Source organism: Vipera berus (genome assembly GCF_964194415.1).
Source record: "Vipera berus genome assembly, chromosome: Z".
Taxonomy (NCBI): Eukaryota; Metazoa; Chordata; class Lepidosauria; order Squamata; family Viperidae; genus Vipera; species Vipera berus.
The window spans coordinates 80897357-80918616 of record NC_138205.1 but is presented as its reverse complement, the minus strand read 5'-3'; the positions used below and the strand labels follow the sequence as shown (position 1 = coordinate 80918616).

At 40.6% G+C, this 21260-nt stretch overlaps 1 protein-coding gene across 1 annotated transcript in view; it reads left to right on the top strand.

The window, feature by feature from the left end:
* The window catches only part of LOC308679011 (collagen alpha-4(VI) chain-like), a gene marked incomplete at its 5' end in the record, with an annotated part of 89595 nt that overhangs the window by 24126 nt on the left and 44209 nt on the right, over positions 1–21260 (top strand). The window contains 10 exons of the mRNA XM_081346247.1: positions 1876–2258; positions 3736–3814; positions 5229–5391; positions 5837–6176; positions 6728–7206; positions 8881–9272; positions 11668–11813; positions 11917–12009; positions 17035–17088; positions 18013–18084. Coding sequence (XP_081202373.1) covers positions 1876–2258; positions 3736–3814; positions 5229–5391; positions 5837–6176; positions 6728–7206; positions 8881–9272; positions 11668–11813; positions 11917–12009; positions 17035–17088; positions 18013–18084 — 2201 coding nt within the window. The remainder of the gene's footprint in view (positions 1–1875; positions 2259–3735; positions 3815–5228; positions 5392–5836; positions 6177–6727; positions 7207–8880; positions 9273–11667; positions 11814–11916; positions 12010–17034; positions 17089–18012; positions 18085–21260) is intronic.

Here is a 21260-nt window from a genome sequence, read left to right as displayed (position 1 = left end):
TTCCACAAATCCGGGGCGCCCACAGAGAAGGACCTCCCCCTGGGGGCCACCAGACGACATTCTCTGACCGGTGGCACCCTGAGGAGGCCCTCTCTGTGGGAACGCACAGGGCGGAGGGAAGTTGACGCTGGCAGCAGGTGATCCCTAAGGTATCACCTGCCATGTAGGGCCTTGAAGGGAGGAGATAGAGAGAGAGAGAGAAAGAGAGAGAGAGAGAGAGAGAGAGAGAGAGAGAGAGAGAGGGAGAGAGAGAGAGAGAGAGAGGCTTCTACATTTTCCGAAACACTTAAAGAAAAAAAGAGCATCATCCACCATCTTTGTCATCCTGCTTAATTCTTAACTTTTTATTGAGAAACATAAAAAACAGTGATCCTCATTATTCACTGATTTCATAATTGCAAATTCGCCTAATTGCTAAAATTTATTTGTAACCCCAGAATCAATACTAATATTATTATTACTTGTGATTATTCATGGACTTGCACAGAGTAACAGAAAATTTGAGTTGACCAGTTCCAACTTGGCCATCCGACATTCCCAGCTGAGGTTCAGTATTTGCTAATTCAGTCTTTATGGTAACTATAGGACATAGCAAATAATGAGAATCTGTATGTTTCCCTTAATAAACTATCTACTTCAAATGATAAAATCAAGCAAACATGTGGGCTTGCTCTGATCCATGTCATAGTCCAGAATTGCTTGATTGCTAGAAAATCTCATTATGCTGATACCTGCAAGATTATTATTGGAGCTAAAATATTCTGCCACTTGTCTATACTTTGGAAAGTCTTGATTTATTTTTTGCATCATTCCAACTGGGATTACACCAGTTCTTTTTTTTTAAATCCCAGTGTTAAGATATTTTCAGCAAGTAACAAAAAGGGTTTCTTGGAATTTTTTGTTTGGGTTGTTTACTGTTAGCTTGTTTGGATAGGGATTGTTACCTATTGGGCTTAAGTGTAACACCATGTGGTAAGCTGGAGCTAGCTAACGGCTCCCAGCAACTCAGACACCCCGTCTCCGGTGCTGCTATTGGCTGCCCCTAGGCAGCAATGGGTTGCTTTAAACCTATTGGCTACCACCTAGGGTCCAGGCTATAAATCGCTGCAGGCTGCAGCTCAGTTCCAGTTCAGATCCTGCAAGCAAATAAACATGACCATTGCTGAGCTCATTCGCCTCCTGCGCAACGAACTCACTACACAACAGGGATATTGTTTACTTCTTGATTATTGGTTTGATGTTAAACTTGGTGTTAAATTATGCTCATCTGGGTATTGATTGCTGGTGGGGAAGTGCTTTGATCTTTTTGTTCTTTCTTTGGCTTGTTGATTGTCTCTTTTGCACAGTATGTAGATGCTGTTTATGTCTATGTGTCTATTTGTCATAGTGCCAGGCTTCCAGAAATTCTTTAGCATTTTTGGACTTGCTTTGGTCTTGGATGGTCACAGTTTCCCAGTTGAACCTATGGTTATGTCTGTCCATATGAATCTTACAAGAGTAGCAGAATGCAGCCACAACCACCAACTATTAGTCAGAAGATACGATGAAAACTCTTTAATTCCACAACATACGGACACACTTAACCATAGTTTGGTTAATGAAATGTTTTCAGGAAAACAACCAAGCTCAGAGAGCATCAAGGTCCCCTCATTTCAATCCTGAGTTACAAATATACTCCTAGTAACAATAACAATAGTAACAACAAAGCAAGTGTTTTTTTCAAGCCAGATTATATTAATTGAAGATTACCCAGATATTTTGACTACAACATCTATTTTTAATTTTTACTATTTTACTTCTATTCTCAGTCCTGATGGAAAGATTGTAGATAAAGATAACTTTTATAATTGCACATTTTCCTTCCCTTTTTTACAGATTGTGAGATAGATATTTCTATAGGGGTGGATATCTCTGAGCCTGCGAGTTCTCCATCTGCAGCCAGTTTGAAGGAAAAAATGCAAGCATTCTTGCCTCAGATCATTCAACAAATGAGTTTTGTAAACAACATCAGTTGTACTGCAGTAACTGCAGATAACATCAGGTTCAGGTACCAAGTATCCACAGAAAGCAACCCAACTTTGTTTGACTCAGGTTTTGAAAGTTACAGCGATGAAATCTTTCAGAAATTCTGGGCTGTACAAACAACTGTGGAAACTCATTTTACAGTGGACTTCCTGCAGTCTTTCTGGGACAGATTGGTTACTGTGGACTCTGCCAATGTGAAGGTAATAATTTTGCTGTTGTTTAATTTTTTTATTTTTTTATTTTAATCCCATTTATATCCCGCCCTTCTCCGAAGACTCAGGGCGGCTTACAATTTAAGCACAAACCAATGTGCTTAGCAACAATAGCCTTCATTCTATGTATATGCCTGCTTATTAGGGCTTTCGCCCCCCGAAGCGGCATTATTACAAAGTCAGCTTAATTGCCCCCAACAACCTGGGTCCTCATTTTACCTACCTCGGAAGGATGGAAGGCTGAGTCAACCTTGAGCCTGGTGGGATGCAAACCTGCACTAATTGCAGGCAGCTGGTGTTACTTAAGGAGGCATTAGCCCACTGCTCCACCAAGGTTTTATTTTTATTTTATTTTAATTCCATTTATATCCCGCCCTTCTCCGAAGACTCAGGGCGGCTTACAAGCTTAGCAGTAGCCTTCATTCTATGTATATGCCTGCTTATTAGGGCTTTCACACACACCCCAAGCGGCATTATTACAAAGTCAGCTTAATTGCCCCCAACAATCTGGGTCCTCATTTTACCTACCTCAGAAGGATGGAAGGCTGAGTCAACCTTGAGCCTGGTGGGATGCAAACCTGCACTAATTGCAGGCAGCTGGTGTTACTTAAGGAGGCATTAGCCCACTGCTCCACCAAGGCTAGCAGTAATGTAGCAGTAATGACCTAAGCACATTTCAATGAGTATTGAGTGATTCCTTTCTTTGTTCCAGGCATATCCTCTGAGGAATAATCATAAGTTTTGAAAAAATGAATAAAGGAAAGGAAGTTAAAAGTCCATCTAATGTGAAAACAGTGCTGTATTCTGATCCTTGCAAGGCAAACAAATTGGACAGGGGAGGGCAAGAAGTTTTTATCACATCCTTTCAGGTGTCTGCAGAGTGATGAGTGATATAATTATCATATAATTAACCAAAAATTTGGATGGCTAGGCAATAGTCTTGCAGTCTTTGTGGCTCATCAAAAGTCCACAATGCCCACTAGGACCTTCTATCTGAGGGGGCTGCCAAATCTAATTTCCTTTTTTAAAAAAATGAATATGGCCAATATCATTTTTATTTCTTGGCAGAAATGGAAGCATATTTATTTGTTTGGAGGGTAGGAAGAAAACTGCTAATTAACCAAGGTAGAATCATGGAAACCATGTTTATATATGATAGGTCACAAGGGAAGCCTTAAAAGGATGAGAAAGTGGCAGTTATCATACAATAGAAAGAAGAATAAGACTTCTATCTCAGCTACCATGTTTACCATTTTGACCAACTTTCCCAATTGGCCACTTATGGTAACCTGTAGTATGCAAAGATGGCTCTCAGTTTCCCTTATTAAAAGTAATGGTCCATTACAAGGCTCTGTCAAATTTTAGAAAGTGAAATATTACAGTCAGCTGCAAGATCTATCATACAACTTTTTGATGTGCCCAAACCCCCTAAGCTGGGCTTTCCTGCAAAACCCACCTATGTGATATGCCATCTTCATTTGCTATTTTTCAATCACAGGCTCTTCTCATATTTTCTGATGGACCCAATGATAGGATAGACGTTCTTAAAACTACAGTGGATGGTCTCCGTGGACAAGGTATTCAGATAATAAAAAAGATCTTTGCATTTTACTATTGTACCATAATATTTGGTTATTTGCAGGATAGATTTCAAGGAAAAAAGGTGTTTTAATGTTTTGGAGTCTGCCTTGCTTATCCCTTTTTTTTCTTTACTTATAATAAAATTTTAAAGTATTGTCTATTGTAAACTATTGTAGTTTCCAGGATGAAGACAGAACTTCCTAGAGTAACTTTATTAGAGGTTGCCAAACAGCATTTTAAAACCCTGTGTCTCTTTGAAATATTAGTTAGAGAAATATAATTCTGTAGCAATGCAAATAACCAAATGCACTCTGTCTTAGAAGCTAATTTTTTAGCCAAAAAAATTGATGAGGTACAGTCCTTTGATGCATGATCACTCCAATGCTTAACAATAAATACAGGGCAATCAATGCTGGATATGATATTCCAAAACATCGGTGAAAAAAATATCTAGGTACTTTAAGACATGTTGAAATCTTATGTGTGCTGAAGACTCAGAACAAAAAGAGGTGGAAAATCAATCAGCTATTTTTGCAAAGTATTTAAGAAAAAATTCTGTTTCTGAATAACTGTAATGAAAGAACAGATTCCAACTGTCTTGATTTATCTGTAAAAAATGATATCCTCTAAAAAGAATTCATTTCAAAACACATTGGATACAAAATTGTTATATTTTATCAGCTGTCTTGAAGGGTTTTTTTAAATTTTAGCCAAATGTGCTCAACATGTGTTAAAGAGACAGCTGATTCCAGCAACTTCCTTGCTTCTCAGAAAACTAAGATCACCCCTACAAATAGGTCTGAAAACATTTCAGGGCTGAAAAAGCACCCATGACTTATCTGCATTCATGACTTTATTGTATGGAAGTATTCATCCTTAGGATAGTGACTGAATATATTCAAGTTGCTAAAATTCAAGTACAGCTGTTAGAGAATTAAATTTAAGAGGATTCTATATAAATTATAAACCTAATTACATCAATATTATTAATAAACATAAAACTCCACATCAAAATAACTTGGAGCTGCTAGGTCTTAGATTCTGCTATGTATTGGAGTTACAGTGTATAGAAAGCAGATTGACAGAGACCACCAGGTGGCACTGTAACACGACTGCCGCAGGCTGGGTTTAGTTTTGGCGGGAAAGTCCTGTTTGAATTGATTGGCTGGCAGCACACCTGGCCAGGTATAAAAAGGGCACAGGTAACCCTATTCCCCTGTTGAATCTACCTCTCAATAAAGAGCTGAACTACCTGCCTAGCGTTGACTGTTTCCTGAACCCACAACATTGCACTGGCGATGAAGGTGGGATCCTGCTTCAAAAAGAGCTGAAATCACGAAGGGACAGTATCGTTCGCTGGGTGGAAAGAGGCATCTTTTCACCTCTCTCCCTTCTACATCAACCGGCTAGCCACCGCGCTAGAGGTCTACACGAAGCAGGACCGGCAGGATCAGATGCAGCATGGCACAGATCGGCCAGATCCAGCCTTTCGACCCCAGGTGCCCCAAGCGTTGGGAGTCACACCTGAGCCAGGTCGAATTTTACCTACAGGTAAATCGGATCATGGAGGACGGTATGAAGGTCACGGCTCTAATGTGCACAAGTGGCCCCGCTGTTCACGATCTGGCCGTCGGCTTGTGCGCACTGACAGCCATTGAAGCTGTTACATACAATGACCTCGTGGAAAAGCTGAACAGACACTTCAACCAGAAAATGTCTGAGCTGACCTGGCGATTCCATTTTGAAAAAAGGGATCAACGGCCAGGTGAATCAGCGGCAGATTTCATAGCGGGCATGCGACAGGCCGCCCGCTTCTGCAAATTCACGAATCTAGACAAGAGGCTTCATGACCGGATCATCTTTGGCCTCCGCAACAAATGGTTGTGGCAGAAGTTTTGTGCCAGGCCGAACCTGACCTTCCAGCGGGTCCAGGACAAGGTCTTAGCCAGAGACATGGACGATGGAGTGGACCCAAGCGAACCCTGACCCAGCAGCATAGGAGAGGGCATGCACCACAGGAATGCTGCGTACAGCAGGAACAGGCTCACGGAAGAGTCCACCGACATCGACGCAGTTCACCGGAACCAAGTTCCACAACAACGGTCGGGGTGCAACAACAGTAAGGGAACCCAGAAGAGGCCAACAACACCAATGACGCAACACAAGTGCTCCAGCTGTGGAGGCGGTGCGGCCAGCCCAAGTGTGCAGGCTGTGGGGGAAATCACACCAGAGCAGCCTACAAATTCTGCACGGCCAAGTGTCGGGCCTGCGGAAAAACAGGCCACATCGCTGCAGTCTGCTGGAATTGCTCCAGAGATGGCCTGCATGAGATCCAGTCTGAGGACGAGGCATTATCAGGTACTGGGCACCTCCAACACTCTGTCATAGACTATTTTAAAATTTGTAACACCGGGGTTCACCGGTTACTCATCCCCAAAATTAAATTGGACATCTGTCTGCAGGGAATTCCCTGCCAGGTGGAACTGGACTCTGGTTCAGTGGTCTCAGTGATTTCACATGAGACTTTTAAACACGTGTGCGACCGCAGCTGAAGGTGGGTCAAATTGAGGCCCTCCGATATCAAATTGACCGATTTTCAACACACCCCAGTTAAAATCAAGGGGGAGGCCACATTGTCCGTGGGGTTCAGGGGGTTCCATGGGCATTTGGATGTCCTCGTGGTTGAAGGCCGGAGGACTAGTGGGGTTGGATTGGTTCAAGGCCCTGGGCATCAGTATCTCAGATATTCACAAAACCCAGGCCAACAGCATCGAAGCCGTCTGCAAAATGTTTGCAGACGTGTTCGATGACCGTTAGGAAAATACACGGGGCCACCCATTTTGTTTAAATTAGACCCTAATGTTAGGCCCATTAGATGAAAGCCCTGGAGAGTTCCCTTCGCTCTCAAGCCAAAGATTGAGAGCGAACTGGATAAATTAGTGGAACAAGGAGTATTAGAGCCTGTAGAGGGGGGAGAGTGGGAAACCCCAATAGTTACTCCCCTCAAATCAAATGGGGAGGTTAGAATTTGTGCAGATTTTAAGTGCACGATTAATCAAGCACTTAATCCGCATGCTTACCCGGTTCCAACCATCAGCCACGTTCTTGCTGCACTCCAAGGCGGCACCATTTTTGCTAAGCTCGATTTGGTGCAGGCATATCAGCAGCTCCCAGTTACCTGGGAGACAGCAGATGCGCAAACTATTGTAACTCACAGAGGGGCTTTTAGGGTCAACCGATTGCAGTTCGGTGTGACTGTGGCTCCAGGAATTTTCCAGGAAATAATGGAGAGAACTCTGAAGGGAATCCCAGGAGTGTGTCCATACTTTGATGATGTCCTCATCGCTGGAGACACGGAAGAGATATTAGCTGACAGATTGCAGGCAGTGTTAGGAAGATTTCGTGCTGCAGGACATAAATTAAAAAAGGACAAATGCAGCATAGGCGTTAAGGCCACAGAATTCCTGGGATTCAGGATTGATGCCAAGGGCATCCACCCTGCAGAGTCCAAGATAAAGGCCATCAAGATGGCCCCCACCCCCAAGAATAAAAGCTACAGGCGTTCCTGGGACTACTGAATTTCTATCATTCATTTCTCCCAAACAAAGCAGCAATTGCTGAGCCACTTCACAGACTGCTGGACAAGCAGGCAGTGTGGAGCTAGAGCCAGAGTCAGGACAGGAGTTTCAGGAATTTAAAAAAATTACTGTCAAGTGAGTCCACTGTGACTCACTTTATAGAATCCAAACCCATTTGCATCGCGTGTGATGCATCCCCATATGGAGTGGGTGCAGTCCTGAGTCACTTGGAAGGGGACGGGACCCAAAGATCCATCGCCTATTACTCCAGGACACTGTCAGGGGTGGAAAAGAATTATGCTGAAATAGATAAGGAGGCACTGGCAATAGTGGCGGGAGTAAAAAAGTTTCACAATTATTTGTATGGCCGGGAATTCACCATATTCACCGACCATAAGCCACTGCTGGGATTGTTCACAACGGACAGGCAAACTGCTCAGATTTTATTCCCAAGGATGCTCAGGTGGTCCATTTTCCTATTGGCCTATAACTGTAAACTGGTATACAGGCCAGGGAGGGATATGGGCCATGCAGATGGATTAAGTAGGCTGCCACTAACTCAGGTTAGCTGCACCGGCAGCTCAAATACTGGCCATCCAGGACCTGCCAGAATGCCCGCTAAATGCTAAGGATATTGCTGCAGGAACTACTGCAGACAAAATCCTGAGCAGAGTGCAAACATGGGTAGAAACCGGGTAGCAAGGGAAAAGCCCAGGCCCAGAATTCCAGGTGTATTTCACACACAGGAATGAACTATCCACGCACAGGGGTTGTTTATTGTGGGGTAGCAGGGTAGTCATTCCGAAGAAGCTAAGGGACAGGGTCATACAATCACTACATGAAGGACACCTGGGAATGGTAAGGATGAAGGCCCTAGCGAGGAGCTACCTCTGGTGGCTGGCTTTAGACAAGGCCATTGAGGAGCAGGTGAATGGGTGCTATGTCTGCCAAAGGTCCAGACCAGAGATGCCCCATGCGCCTGTTCACAAGTGGGAGGCCACACACACACCATGGTCCCACATCCATATTGATTACGCGGGGCCATTCCAGGGCCAGTTATTCTTAGTGGTAGTAGATAGCCATTCCAAATGGCTGGAGGTGGTCCCAGTAACTAGCATGACCACACCAAGGACAATCCAGGTGCTCAGGGGACTTTTCGCCACACATGGCCTCCCAGATGTCTTGGTATCGGATAATGGCGCTCAATTCACATCCACTGAATTCCAGGTTTTTATGAGGAGCTACACAATTAAACACGTCAAGTCAGCGCCCTTCCACCCGGCCACCAACGGATTGGCAGAACGCATGGTGCGCACAACAAAGGATGCATTGAAATGCATCATCAGCGGTGACTAGCACAAAAGGTTAGCCCAATTCCTACTAAACCAACACACCACACCGTGCACGGCTACTGGGAAGAGCCCAGCGGAACTTTGTTGGGGCAGAAGGCTTATCACTAAGCTGGACAGACTTCACCCTGACAGAATAGCTGTGGAAAAGGAACAAACCAACCCCCCGAGGGAACTTCACACTGGTGACCGGGTTTGGGCCAGGAATTATGGGTCTGGACATGTATGGATTCCAGGGGTGGTGGTTGATTGGACAGGACCCTTGTCATACATTATTGGGGTGGAAGGGGGTCGACAGATCCAGAGACACATCGATCAGGTCAGGAGACGAGCTCCTGAAAGATCACCGCCCAGCAATCAACAAGGGAAACAGCCTTCAGGACCCACAAGCCTGTGGGACCACCAAACTGACGCAGAGGAGGACCCAGACCTGCTGTCAGAAAAGCCTGTTCAACCCAGCCAACAACTGGCCCAAGGTGGTCACAATGAACCGGTTACAAGATCAGACACTGGGGCACTGGCCCAAGGTAGTCACAATGAACCAATTACAAGATCAGACAGTGGGACAGGTTCACTGGGAGGGGACGAAGCAAGGCTACCAACTAACTCGGCTGCTCAGGACAGGGCCAGACCACAGAGACAGTCAGTTAGGACCCATAGGCCTCTGGCCTATCTCAAAGACTATGTGCGACCATAGGGAAACGGATGTGTCTGTCAATTAAACAATGTATATAGTTATGCATGTATAAAAAAGAAATGTTCATGCTTAAGGGGGAAGGGGTGCTATGTATTGGGGTTACAGCGTATAGAACGCAGATCAACAGAGACCACTAGGTGGCACTGTAATGCGACTGCTGCAGGCTGGGTTTAGTTTCAGTGGGAAAGTCCAGTTTGAATTGATTGGCTGGCAGCACACCTGGCCAGGTATAAAAAGGGCACAGGTAACCCTATTCCCCTGTTGAATCTACCTCCCAATAAAGAGCTGAACTATCTGCCTAGCGTCGACTGTTTCCTGCACCCACAACATTGCAGATTCTAATTCCCAAAATCTTTCTCCACTGGTTGTTCCAATTCATTTTGATAGACAAAGAATTCAAGATCACCTAGAAGGTTTTGCTATCCTAGAGAATTAGTGAACTCATTTGTTTTTACCTCTTTAAGATGAAAGCACATGGCTTGCTTTCATTATTGGAATCAGTTTATTCTGAAAAAATTGGGGTGTACCCTCTCCCTTGCAGTCCTCCTCCCCATTATATCTTCAGAATATGTTCCATGGCCGTACAACCCAATATATAATTTTATATATATATATATATATATATATATATATATATATATATATATATATATATATATATATATATATATATATATATATATATATATATATATATATATATATATATATATATATAAATGTCATGGAGATTCTCAGTCATCCAGGTAATGATGATGTCAACCCTAAGTTTTTTTATACTGCTTTCTACAAGGTCACAACCCATCGCAGTTTGCGGTATGAAAATATTAAGAAGGAGTGAAAAATACAAGGTAAAACTCGGTGCGAAGCACATTCTTTAAAAATGTAGAGTGAAAGGGGAAAATTGGACCCCTTGCCCCAAACCAAAAATAAGATGAATGAGCTGTTGTTATACTTTTCCTCTCCTCCAGGGAAGCATTTCCATCAGCATGCTTGGAGCATAATGTTAGCTGGACTCCTATTATTCATGCAAGGGGGAATCAACCTTTGAGAGAAACCAAACATGGATGTGAATATGCCAAGTACTTCTTACATGGAAAGAAAGCAAAAAAACAGAAACAAAAAACAACTATATAAAATCCTTCAAGAGGGAATTGGATTTCTTCTTCTTCTGGGGAATAATGAATGTTACCTATATTTCATTCTGACTATGAGTCATCCAAATATTATGATCAAAAATCATTTTTTTTCCTACAAAATTTGTAACAATATAGCTTTGTATCCCTAATCTGAACATGCAGCTAAATGAAATTATTGTACCTCAGTAACCAGGGACACGGTGGCTCAGTGGGTTAGAACGCTGAGCTTGTCAATCAGAAGGTCGGCAGTTTGGAGGGTCGAATCCCGAGTGCCGCGTAGCAGAGTGAGCGACTGTTACTCGTCCCAGCTTCTGCCAACCTAGCAGTTCGAAAGCATGTAAAAATGCAAGTAGAAAAATAGGGACCACTACGGTGGGAAGGTAACAGCGCTCCGTGCGCCTTTGGCGTCTAGTCATGCCGGCCACATGACCATGGAGACATCCTCGAACAAGTGCTGGCTCTTCGGCTTTGAAACGGAGATGAGCACCGGCCCCTAGAGTCGGAAACGACTAGCATGCATGTGCGGGGGAACCTTTACCTTTACCTTTACCTTTAACCAGGGAAATGTTTGTGTGTGTGTGTGTGTGTGTGTGTGTGTGTGTGTGTTATTGTTTTTAATGTTTGTATATTGGGTTTTTACTTTTTGTAAGCCACCCAAAGTCATTGAGGTGGCCATATAAATTCTCATAAACAATCTAGGATTCACACATGAACAACTCTTGGTTTTACAGTAGAGGAACAGCAGTGATTTATTTTGTACAATAACTTGTTCCTGATCTAAGTAGAACCTGCTTTTTACCAGCTTAGCTAAAAGGGGGAAGAAAAGGAAAACTGTTTATGAACATGCTGTTTGTCCTTATTTTGCTTTAGTTTGCTTATTATTTACATACAAATACATTCATTTCATAATATAACAGTCTTTATTTGAGCCTTTAAGCATTCAGGAAATTTTGTTTTGATTGTTTTATGAATAACACTGATATCTCCTTGTCTTCTCCCCAGACTTGGAAAAAAAAGGTAAATCCAGTTTATATAGCCACATGTCTAATTTAGAAAATCAAACAGCAACCTTCCTTTGTTTTTCAGGGCTAAATGCACTCTGGATTGTTGGATTAAAACATTTTCCAGAATATCATATGTTGCAAGAACTTGAGTTTGGTAGAGGATTTAGTTATCGGGAGCCTTTATATTTTGGAAACCCTGAATTACCAAGCATGTTGAGAAGAACCATTGTAAGTTTCTTCACAGCAAAATGAAAAATAAAAGGAGAGCCAGGTCAGGTTTTAATTTAATAAAATTTTGTACAATGACTGATTTGCATTTATTGTTTTGAAGGACACTATTATAGAACGAAAATGCTGTAAAGTTTGTTGCAAATGTTTTGGGGAAGATGGAATTCAAGGGATTGCTGGATATCTTGGAAATAAGGTAAGATTTGAATAGTTAAGGAAATTATTTGCAAATTATGCTGATTAATGCTTACATAGTACAAGATGGAGTGATAATGTGCTTTTAAATTTGAAATCATCATTTGGATACTGTTAATTTATTGCTTGATATAGATAGTCCTTGCTTAATGATAATTTATTTAGCAGTTGTTCCAAATTACTTCAGTGCTAACATAGTGACTTACTACTAGTCCCCACACTTATAACCATATGGCAACCATCATACATTTACGAGAGTCATAGCGTCCTGCAATCATGCTATCCTCTTTGCAATTTTCCCAACTAGTTTCCAACAGGCAAATTCATTACTTCTAACAAGCAAAGTCAAATGGGAAGCCAGCAGGAGATCACAAGTTGGGGTCACATGATATCTCACTTAATGACCATGAATGATTTGCTTAACAACTGCAGCAAAAATTATAAAATTGTGTGTGATGTTTCATGTAATGATTGTACCAGGTAATGATAAATTTTCTGATCCCTCATATGGTTGTAAATTGAGGACTATCGGTATCAGAAAGAGATCATATACCGCACTGTTTTTAGCCCCCCCCTTCTGCTAATAAAGAACGAAAGAGAAACTAGGATTGCATGATCTATAGCAGGGGTAGGGAACAATGGCCCCTTTCTGAATTGTGGACTTCAATTCCCAGAATTCCTGAGCCAGCATGGGCCAATCTTTCCCCACTCTATATAATAAAGGAAAGAATCAGTCAAGTAAAGGAAGGAATCGGTCTGTGTTTATATGTTTGGCTTTCTGCACTAGCATCTAAAAGACACATACAATGAAAATTCCAGAGATGATCTTCTATCCATGCTCTACTAGACTCAGATTTTCTTCACAGCATTCTTTGTAGCCATATTGCTTAGGAGTGCTGGAAATAATAGTTCAACAGATATTAAGGGCAATCTGACTGGAGAAGCTCATCTTACCATACTCTTAATGCTTCAAATGGCAAGCACATTTTGTTATTTGACAGGGCCAAACAAAGTACCTGTATTTGCTTTAATAGAGCCTCACTAATTAGGACAATGGGGGGGGGGGAAGCATATACAGCTTAAGAATTGAACATAGGAATTACTTTGAGTTCCACATCATATGATTCCAAAATTTCTTGGCTGCCCAAGCATTTTTTATGCCTGCCATATAATTTAGGATGCACAAACCAGTGTCTTTTTTGCTATTATGTAAGTGTCAGAAATCCTTGCTGAATTAATGTTAACTAAACTTTTATAATTAATGTTAACTAAACATTAAGAAAACCAAGACTAAACATTAAGAAAACCAAGATCATGGCATCCGGCCCTCTCAATTCCTGGCAAATAGATGGGGAAGAAATGGAGGTAGTGACAGATTTTATTTTCCTGGGCTCCTAGATCACTGCAGATGGGGACTGTAGCCAAGAAATTAAAAGACGCTTGCTCCTGGGGAGGAAAGCCATGACAAATCTAGACAGCACACTAAAAAGCAGAGACATCACCCTGTCAACAAAAGTGCGTATAGTCAAGGCTATGGTCTTCCCAGTTGCAATGTATGGCAGTGAAAGTTGGACCATAAGAAAGGCTGAGCGCAAAAGAATTGAGGCCTTTGAACTCTGGTGCTGGAGAAGACTCCTGCGAGTCCCTTGGACTGCAAGGCGATCAAACCGGTCAGTCCTAGAGGAGATCAACCCTGACTGCTCTTTAGAAGGCCAGATCCTGAAGCTAAAACTCAAATACTTTGGCCACCTAATGAGGAGGAAGGACTCACTGGAGAAGAGCCTAATGCTGGGAAAGATTGAGGGCAAGAGAAGAAGGGGACGACAGAGAATGAGGTGGCTGGATGGAGTCACTGAAGCAGTAGGCGTGAGCTTAAATGGACTCCAGAAGATGGTAGAGGACAGGAAAGCCTGGAGGAACATTGTCCATAGGGTCGCGATGGGTCGGACACGACTTCGCAACTAACAACAACAACAAACTTTTATAGATAGCTTTAGATCTATCTTCTATCTTGTTATTTCCATAAAATTGTTTCTAACTACAGAGCAACATATACATTGTACCCAACCAATCTTCAATGTGGAGGCTGACAAATGGCAATTTGCTGAAGTTCACAACAAAGGAAAAAAACTCTTGAATCACTAGGTGGCAGCTAAGAGTTAGTATTCTATATCACTTTGCTGCCATCTAGTGGTTTTTGAATTTTTTCAGTCATATATAGTAATACTGAAGATGGCTTCTGGATTAATTGGCTGATCCTACCTTCCCCTTAAGTTTCCTGCTCCCCCTGCCCATCTTTTTAATTTATATTGTTATACTTTTACTGTTTTATTGTTTCATTGCTTTCCTATTATTAGGTTTACATTTTGCTTTATCATTTCTTTCTGTTTCACTGTTGTAACTTGCCCAAAGTAGCCTCAAGCTAGATGGGTGGTAAATAAATTTAACAAATAAATAAATAAATAAATAATAAAACCTTATTTTCTGCATAAATAAATAAATAAAACAACCGCAGAGAGAACAGGAAAACTCACTGAGACTTTTACAGGCCAGTCCTATTTTTTAAAAATTTAAAGAACCAATAACTCTCTTTCTCATTAGCCAATATTAAACCATCATGAGGAGGGGCAAACTGCCATTTGGTATCATTTCTATTGTAAATGACATTGCACATATTAATTGGTGAGATCTGGGCAACAGAATATTGTCCTGAAATGTAGCCTCCAGATAGGGATCTTACCCTGCCCTGGATAGCATGAAAATGCTTGGAGAAAACTGCTTTTGCTGTTAGCTGGGAATGACTTGAATTAAACTAAGTTGGTAACCTATTCAATGTTTTCGCTTTCTTAGAAAAAGAATTATGCAAAAGCCTTAATTGGCCAAAGTCATGATGAGGACGATGTTTATAGGTCTACTTAGTGATTAATCATGTCATAAAAGATTATAACTTGAAATGTAAGAAAAGTTAATCATAAGGATAATGAATTAACAAATGAAGCAGCTGAAAGAAAAACAAATACATTATGTGTCTATGAAATCAATAGAGAAAGGTAAAGGGGTAATAGATATGATTGAAGATGGTATATCGAGATGGAATTGCTGAATATATGCTGGAAATGAAGTGGTAGGGTCAGTTGTGAAGGAAAGCTAAAGGCATACAATATGACAATAGCTAGAGTGAATAGCAAATCTGGATGAATCAGGTATGAGTTTTGGAAAACATTATGCATCATTCTGAATCAATGAGATCTGGGGGAAGAAATATTCTGAGAGAGTATAAGGTCAGAGATTGGAAATGAGACAAATAATTAGTCCACTCAGAGGCCTAAGGTTGAATGAAAATGGGGACTACTTTATATGCTTAGGAAAGGGTCTGTATGTTTCAAATGTCTCACTTAGTTTGGCCATGTCATGTGGGGGAATTCACTGGAGAAAGCAATTACAATTGTATTTAAGTGGGAAAATGAAACCAGACTGCCAAAAAACACCAGCCAGAGCATAGAACAATTCAAAGATGTAGTACAAGACTGGAAGATGTGGAGAGACCTGGCCCATAGGATCACCAAGAGCTGGACATGATTGAATGGATGACACCATCATCATCATCATCATCATCATCATCATCATCATCATGATTCAAATGGAATAATTTAATACAACTAATTTAATATTTTACATTGAAAGAATGAGAGAATTAGTGAAGGGTTATAATTATGAGGAATATTGGATGTAGGAGAAACAAATGTGGATATTGTCAAGAGTAGATCTTTGGGTGAAATGAACACAGGAAAAAAGTAGAAAGACAAGAAAAGAATTATATAACATTGAAGATGAAAGTGTAGATCAAGTCATCAGTGACTGTAGCAAAATCACTTAAACAGAATAAAAACAATGTCATGACAGGGTTGCAAAAATGTTCGTTGCAATTAATGTAGAAAATTAGTTTTTGCTATATGCAAGAACCACTATGTGTCCTGCCCCACCCCAAAAGTTGCAAAACAAAATGAAAATTCAAACAGGCAGTGAAAATATACCATACATTAGCAATATAGTATATTATATTACTTATAAAAATGATCCCCTTGGTTCACTGATGTGATGATACCAGGAGACAATTCAATTGATTAAAAAAACCCTGAAGAAAATAACAGAATATTGTGATTTACAAATTAAGATTGAAAGATGGTGCAAGAAAAAGTAGATTGCCATATTGGGTATAATTAGAGGTCTTAGTGCAGTGTCAAATGATTCACAAAATATTTTGCACTTTTAATTTTTTTTTATTTCTCTTTGCATTATTTTGTAAAAGATTGTCCTATTGAGACAATAGACATGTTATGATGTCTTCTTGAATCCTTAGCTAGGAACTGAATAATTGAGCCAGCCCACAATTGATTTGGATGTATTTAGATATTTGGATGGATAAAATAAATAAAATTAAAAATATCTTTTAATGGTATCTCTTCCAACAATAATTTGTATATGAACACTATGCTGTGTAACAGTTTGTTTGCTTTTGGCATAACATATTGTTCAAACATGGTCCGATGTGCTTTGAATCCTGACTGTTCTTTAGTCTCACCTTTAGAAAATATTTGGATTGAACTGTGGAGTCCCTAATGGTCTCTTATTTTCTGGCAGACATTTCATTACTCAACTGGTAACATTATTGGTGCTATCTAGTTGTTTAGTGAAAGGGAATGAGGTCTGTTCTTTGTTTATATAAAGTGGTTCTACTTCCTTCTAGCTCTGATGATGTCATCTAGTTGGATAATGAAATGTCTGCAAGAAAACACTATCACTTTTCTTTAGTCGTGTTGAGCTTGGTCAATAGTCTTTAATTAAGGAATTATTATACATTTCAAAATAAGAACATGCAATCTGGGTATAATAATTTACTGTTAGGAAAGTATTCTGTTGTTTGAGGAACGCATTTGCTGAAGTGCAGAAGAAAGAGCTCTGCTATCAATAAGATGCAACACTATACTGAATTAAGTTTGACTTTGTCCTTCTTGTTATCTTTCAGGGAAAGACAGGCTTTATGGGCTATTCAGGCCATCCTGGTGAAGAAGGAGGAATTGTAAGTAACACACCAAGAATACATTATTCAAAGAATACGTTGTGGTCACTTAAGATAAGACCACCTGGAATTATCCCTAGCAATCTACATTAACTCTTATTTTTGTAACATTCTAAGAGAGAGAGAGAGAGAGAGAGAGAGAGAGAGAGAGAGAGAGAGAGAGAGAGACAGAGAGAGAGAGAGAAAGAGAGAGACAGAGAGAGAGACAGAGAGACAGAGAGACAGAGACAGAGACAGAGACAGAGACAGAGACAGAGACAGAGACAGAGACAGAGACAGAGATGGGGGGAGGGAGGGAGGGAGAGAGAGGCGCAGAGGCACACAGCCAGACAAATACTTCTGTGACAGGCATTTATAAGATGGAATGTGTCAGTCATATGGAATAGGGTTTAAAGAATACAGCAGATCTTATTCAATGCCTCAGTTGTAGATTATTTATGATCACTGATCAAATAAAGCTTATTATAAGGAGAAAATAATATAAAACATAGGTGATGGAGAAGAAGATGAAATGCTAGCAATATGTACATCTGAACTATACCTTTGAAAAAGATTGCTTCATTTCTTCCTTCATCAGGATGTGTGTTCATTCAGGTGTCTGTATGTGCTTCTTAACAAACCTGTGCAGTAAGCTCAAATTTGAACAAGTTCACAATTTAAATATGTCTATAGTATTAAAAAATAGTTTTTGGTAATATTTGTCTATCTCATTAGTTAATCTTACATTATTTAGTTATTGTTAGGTCTGATTCAGCAAAGGCTGCATTTTACAGCATGTAGTCAGGAGACAACTCAGCAATTTTCAGAAATTCTACTTAGAGATATTAACCATATATCCTTCAAAGAGAAGGCAAATGTATCTAAGGCATTGGGCATATTCAAAGGACAGGTTTTCCAATTTTTCACTTTTTTATTTTGCTTTAGGGAAATCGTGGTCTGATGGGTTCTGATGGAACGCAAGGAGAAGTTGGATGCTCTGGGGCTAGAGGTCCCAAGGCAAGTCTTGAAACCATTTCCCAAAGGGATCACTTTAGGTGTTCTTGTGACATTACACTTCATATTATTTCATTTCTTACCATCTTGGTGTGGTTCCAGTGTGTGCTCATTTCATTTTGAAAAATGATTTCATAGTTCTCTTCCACTTCAAGAAATGAGAATGCATGGGTGTCTGTAAGTTATCCTTCAAAAAAATCCAAATGGTGGCCACAGTGATGTGTTTGATATTCTGCTTATGTGATGTACATAAAAAAAAGACAAGTGTAAGTTGAATTGCATTTTTGTGGCTGCCTTTGAAACAATTTGACCACACTGTCAGAATCCATTTATATCATATTCATAAATGGAATGTTTCAAACATTATTCCATGGATTCTGCCATCTCCCAAAGAGAAGAGAATAGATGTGTATTGAACCGGTATTAGGCATTTCAAAGGAAAGGAGAAGCCTTTTGAACTGGGGAAACAAAAGGGGGGGCTAGCATCTGGCTTGTGTCACGGAAGAGAGCAATAAACATGAAGGGTCCTACGTTCCTTTTTCCCACGAGAGGGATGATACGAGATAAAGGATGGGGGACTGAACAAATGGGGTTAAGGGGGGTTAAACCGGGAACTCTTTATAAGGGTTTACTTCGTGGAATAATATTAAGTCCTGTCTCGTTTCCTACAACCAAGCATGTCATAGTAAAGATTCTTTTTGGAATAGATTTGACTCCAAGAATTTTGTCTTCCTAAGACGTGGTTTGGGGTGGGTCCTGACACACACTCTGAGTTCTCCCATGTTATAAGGTGTGCATTTTTATCCAGTAAATTATATTTTGTATTTACCAAAAGGAAGGTGTCCCTGAGAAGATGAGAAAAATAATCTCTCAAAAAAGAAAGATTGAACACCAGCAGTAGCAGCAATAACAAACAGAATATGACAAGATACGGAAGTTTGCACATGGCTCAACTGCTCTAATTTGCCAGCTAGAGTTGCTGGCTCCTGTTAAAATAAGAGTTGAAGGGTGTGTGTTTTTTTTCACCCAACAAATGTGCTTGGTATATAATATCCTTGTTCATAGGGCTTTGAACACAATAAATGGGGGAGGGCAAAGCACTTTTGCACATAAGAACTTCAGATTAAAAGTCAGTAGGAATCTTATGGGTGGTAAGAAATGCATTGTTTTCTATGCTTCTCTGAACAATAAAAAAATGAGAAAGAAGCTGCCGAGTTCCTAATGTGAGGTGAACAATTGCTGGGAATGAGCATTTGAAGTATCACTATACTGTAAGGCAGTATAGAAAAAAAAATCTACTAATCCCCACTACCTGAATGCTAATTTGCATTTCTGATTGTCTAGTATTTCTAGTTCAGAAAAATACTCTGTATTTGGCAATCTGTTTCAGGACTTCTGAATTTCTTCTGTGTAACACCTGGTTTCTTCTACATTTCAGGGAGTAAGAGGATATAGAGGAAAAAAGGTAGGCAAATTTTTAAAATAGAGTAATAAAATGCTTTGTTCAACAGATACGACTGGAAGATTTATTTTGATTATTATTACTATCTTGTAGTTGGTAGATATGGACTTTTTGCAGCCTAAGGGACTGAATAAGGGCACCTCCACCTCCACCTCCACCTTCATTATTTTTATCTCATCATCTTTCAAAATCAGGATAAAGATGGTTTGTCATTCTTTTCACTTCTGCTGTATGGGGTGTGGTGGCCTAGCAGTTAAGATGCTGGGCTTATCACTGGAAAGTTAGCAGTTTGAGAACCAAGTATCATTTGATGGCGTGAGCTCCTGTTCTTGCCTTGTTGTTGTTAGTTGCAAAGTCATGTCCGACCCATCACAACCCCATGGACAGCGTTCCTCCAGGCCTTCCTGTCCTCTACCATCTTCTGGAATCCATTTAAGCTCACGCCTACTGCTTCAGTGACTCCATCCAGCCACCTCATTCTCTGTCATCTCCTTCTTCTATTGCCCTCAATCTTTCCCAGCATTAGGCTTTCCCAGAATTCTCCAGTGAGTCCTTCCTTCTCATTAGGTGGCCAAAGTATCTGAGTTTCAACTTCAGGATCTGGCCTTCTAAAGAGCAGTCAGGGTTGATCTCCTCTAGGACTGACCGGTTTGAATGCCTTGTAGTCCAAGGGACTTGCAGGAGTCTTCTCCAGCACCATAGTTCAAAGGCCTCAATTCTTTGCCGCTCAGCCTTTCTTATGGTCCAACTTTCACAGCCATACATTGCAACTGGGAAAACCATGGCCTTGACTATACACATTTTTGTTGGCAGGGTGATGTCTCTGCTTTTTAGTATGCTGTCTAGATTTGCCATAGCTTTCCTCCTCAGGAGCAAGCATCTTTTAATTTCTTGGCTGCCTCCTGCCTATCTAGCAGTTCAAAAGCATGCAAATACAAACAGATAAAGATATCTCTTGGGTGGGAAGGTAACAACACCTTGGCATATAGACCTGCCGGCCAAAGACAATGCTGGCTCTCTTGACTAAGAAACATTTCCTAGAGTTGAATAGGACTGGACAGGGGAAAGTTTTATTCCCCCCCCCACTTCTGCTGAGCTTGCAATGTTGAGAACAAGGAACAAACAAAATTACACTTCCACCTCAAGTCCTAAGAAACAAAATGTCTTTCTCTCTTGCATGTGAAGAGGCGGGGGGGGGGGGAAGGAAGGTACTTGATTATAACATCTCTTTCCCTTTCATGTCTTTCATATTATATGTCATATGAAATTGTTCATATGAGTGGGAGATAAAGAATCACGCAGCTACATTACTCTTGAAAGACTAGTCTAGGAGAGAATGGGAGAACAAAGCTTTCAAATACAGTGATGAAGTCATGGGACCATGAAGGTCCAGACATGCTCTCAAAATGGCCCAGAATTATTAAGTGAAAGTGAGTTAATTTGAGTAGGGCTTTTATTTTTTTCTTTATCAGTATATTATTATTTATGATTCATCACACAATCAGCCAGATATTCAGACTGGATATGGCATTTTTGCCTGCTTATCAAGTCCTCCCCAAGGATCTGGGATAGGCAGATATTGATGATTGATGGTGTTACGTATATTGTCTCAGGATGTAAATTGTTCCAAGTAAAGCTCCATTTTTCAATTGACTGATAATGAATTTGTCAGTGCCGATGGTTATTATTATTAGGTTAGCAGAACCTCATCAGAACT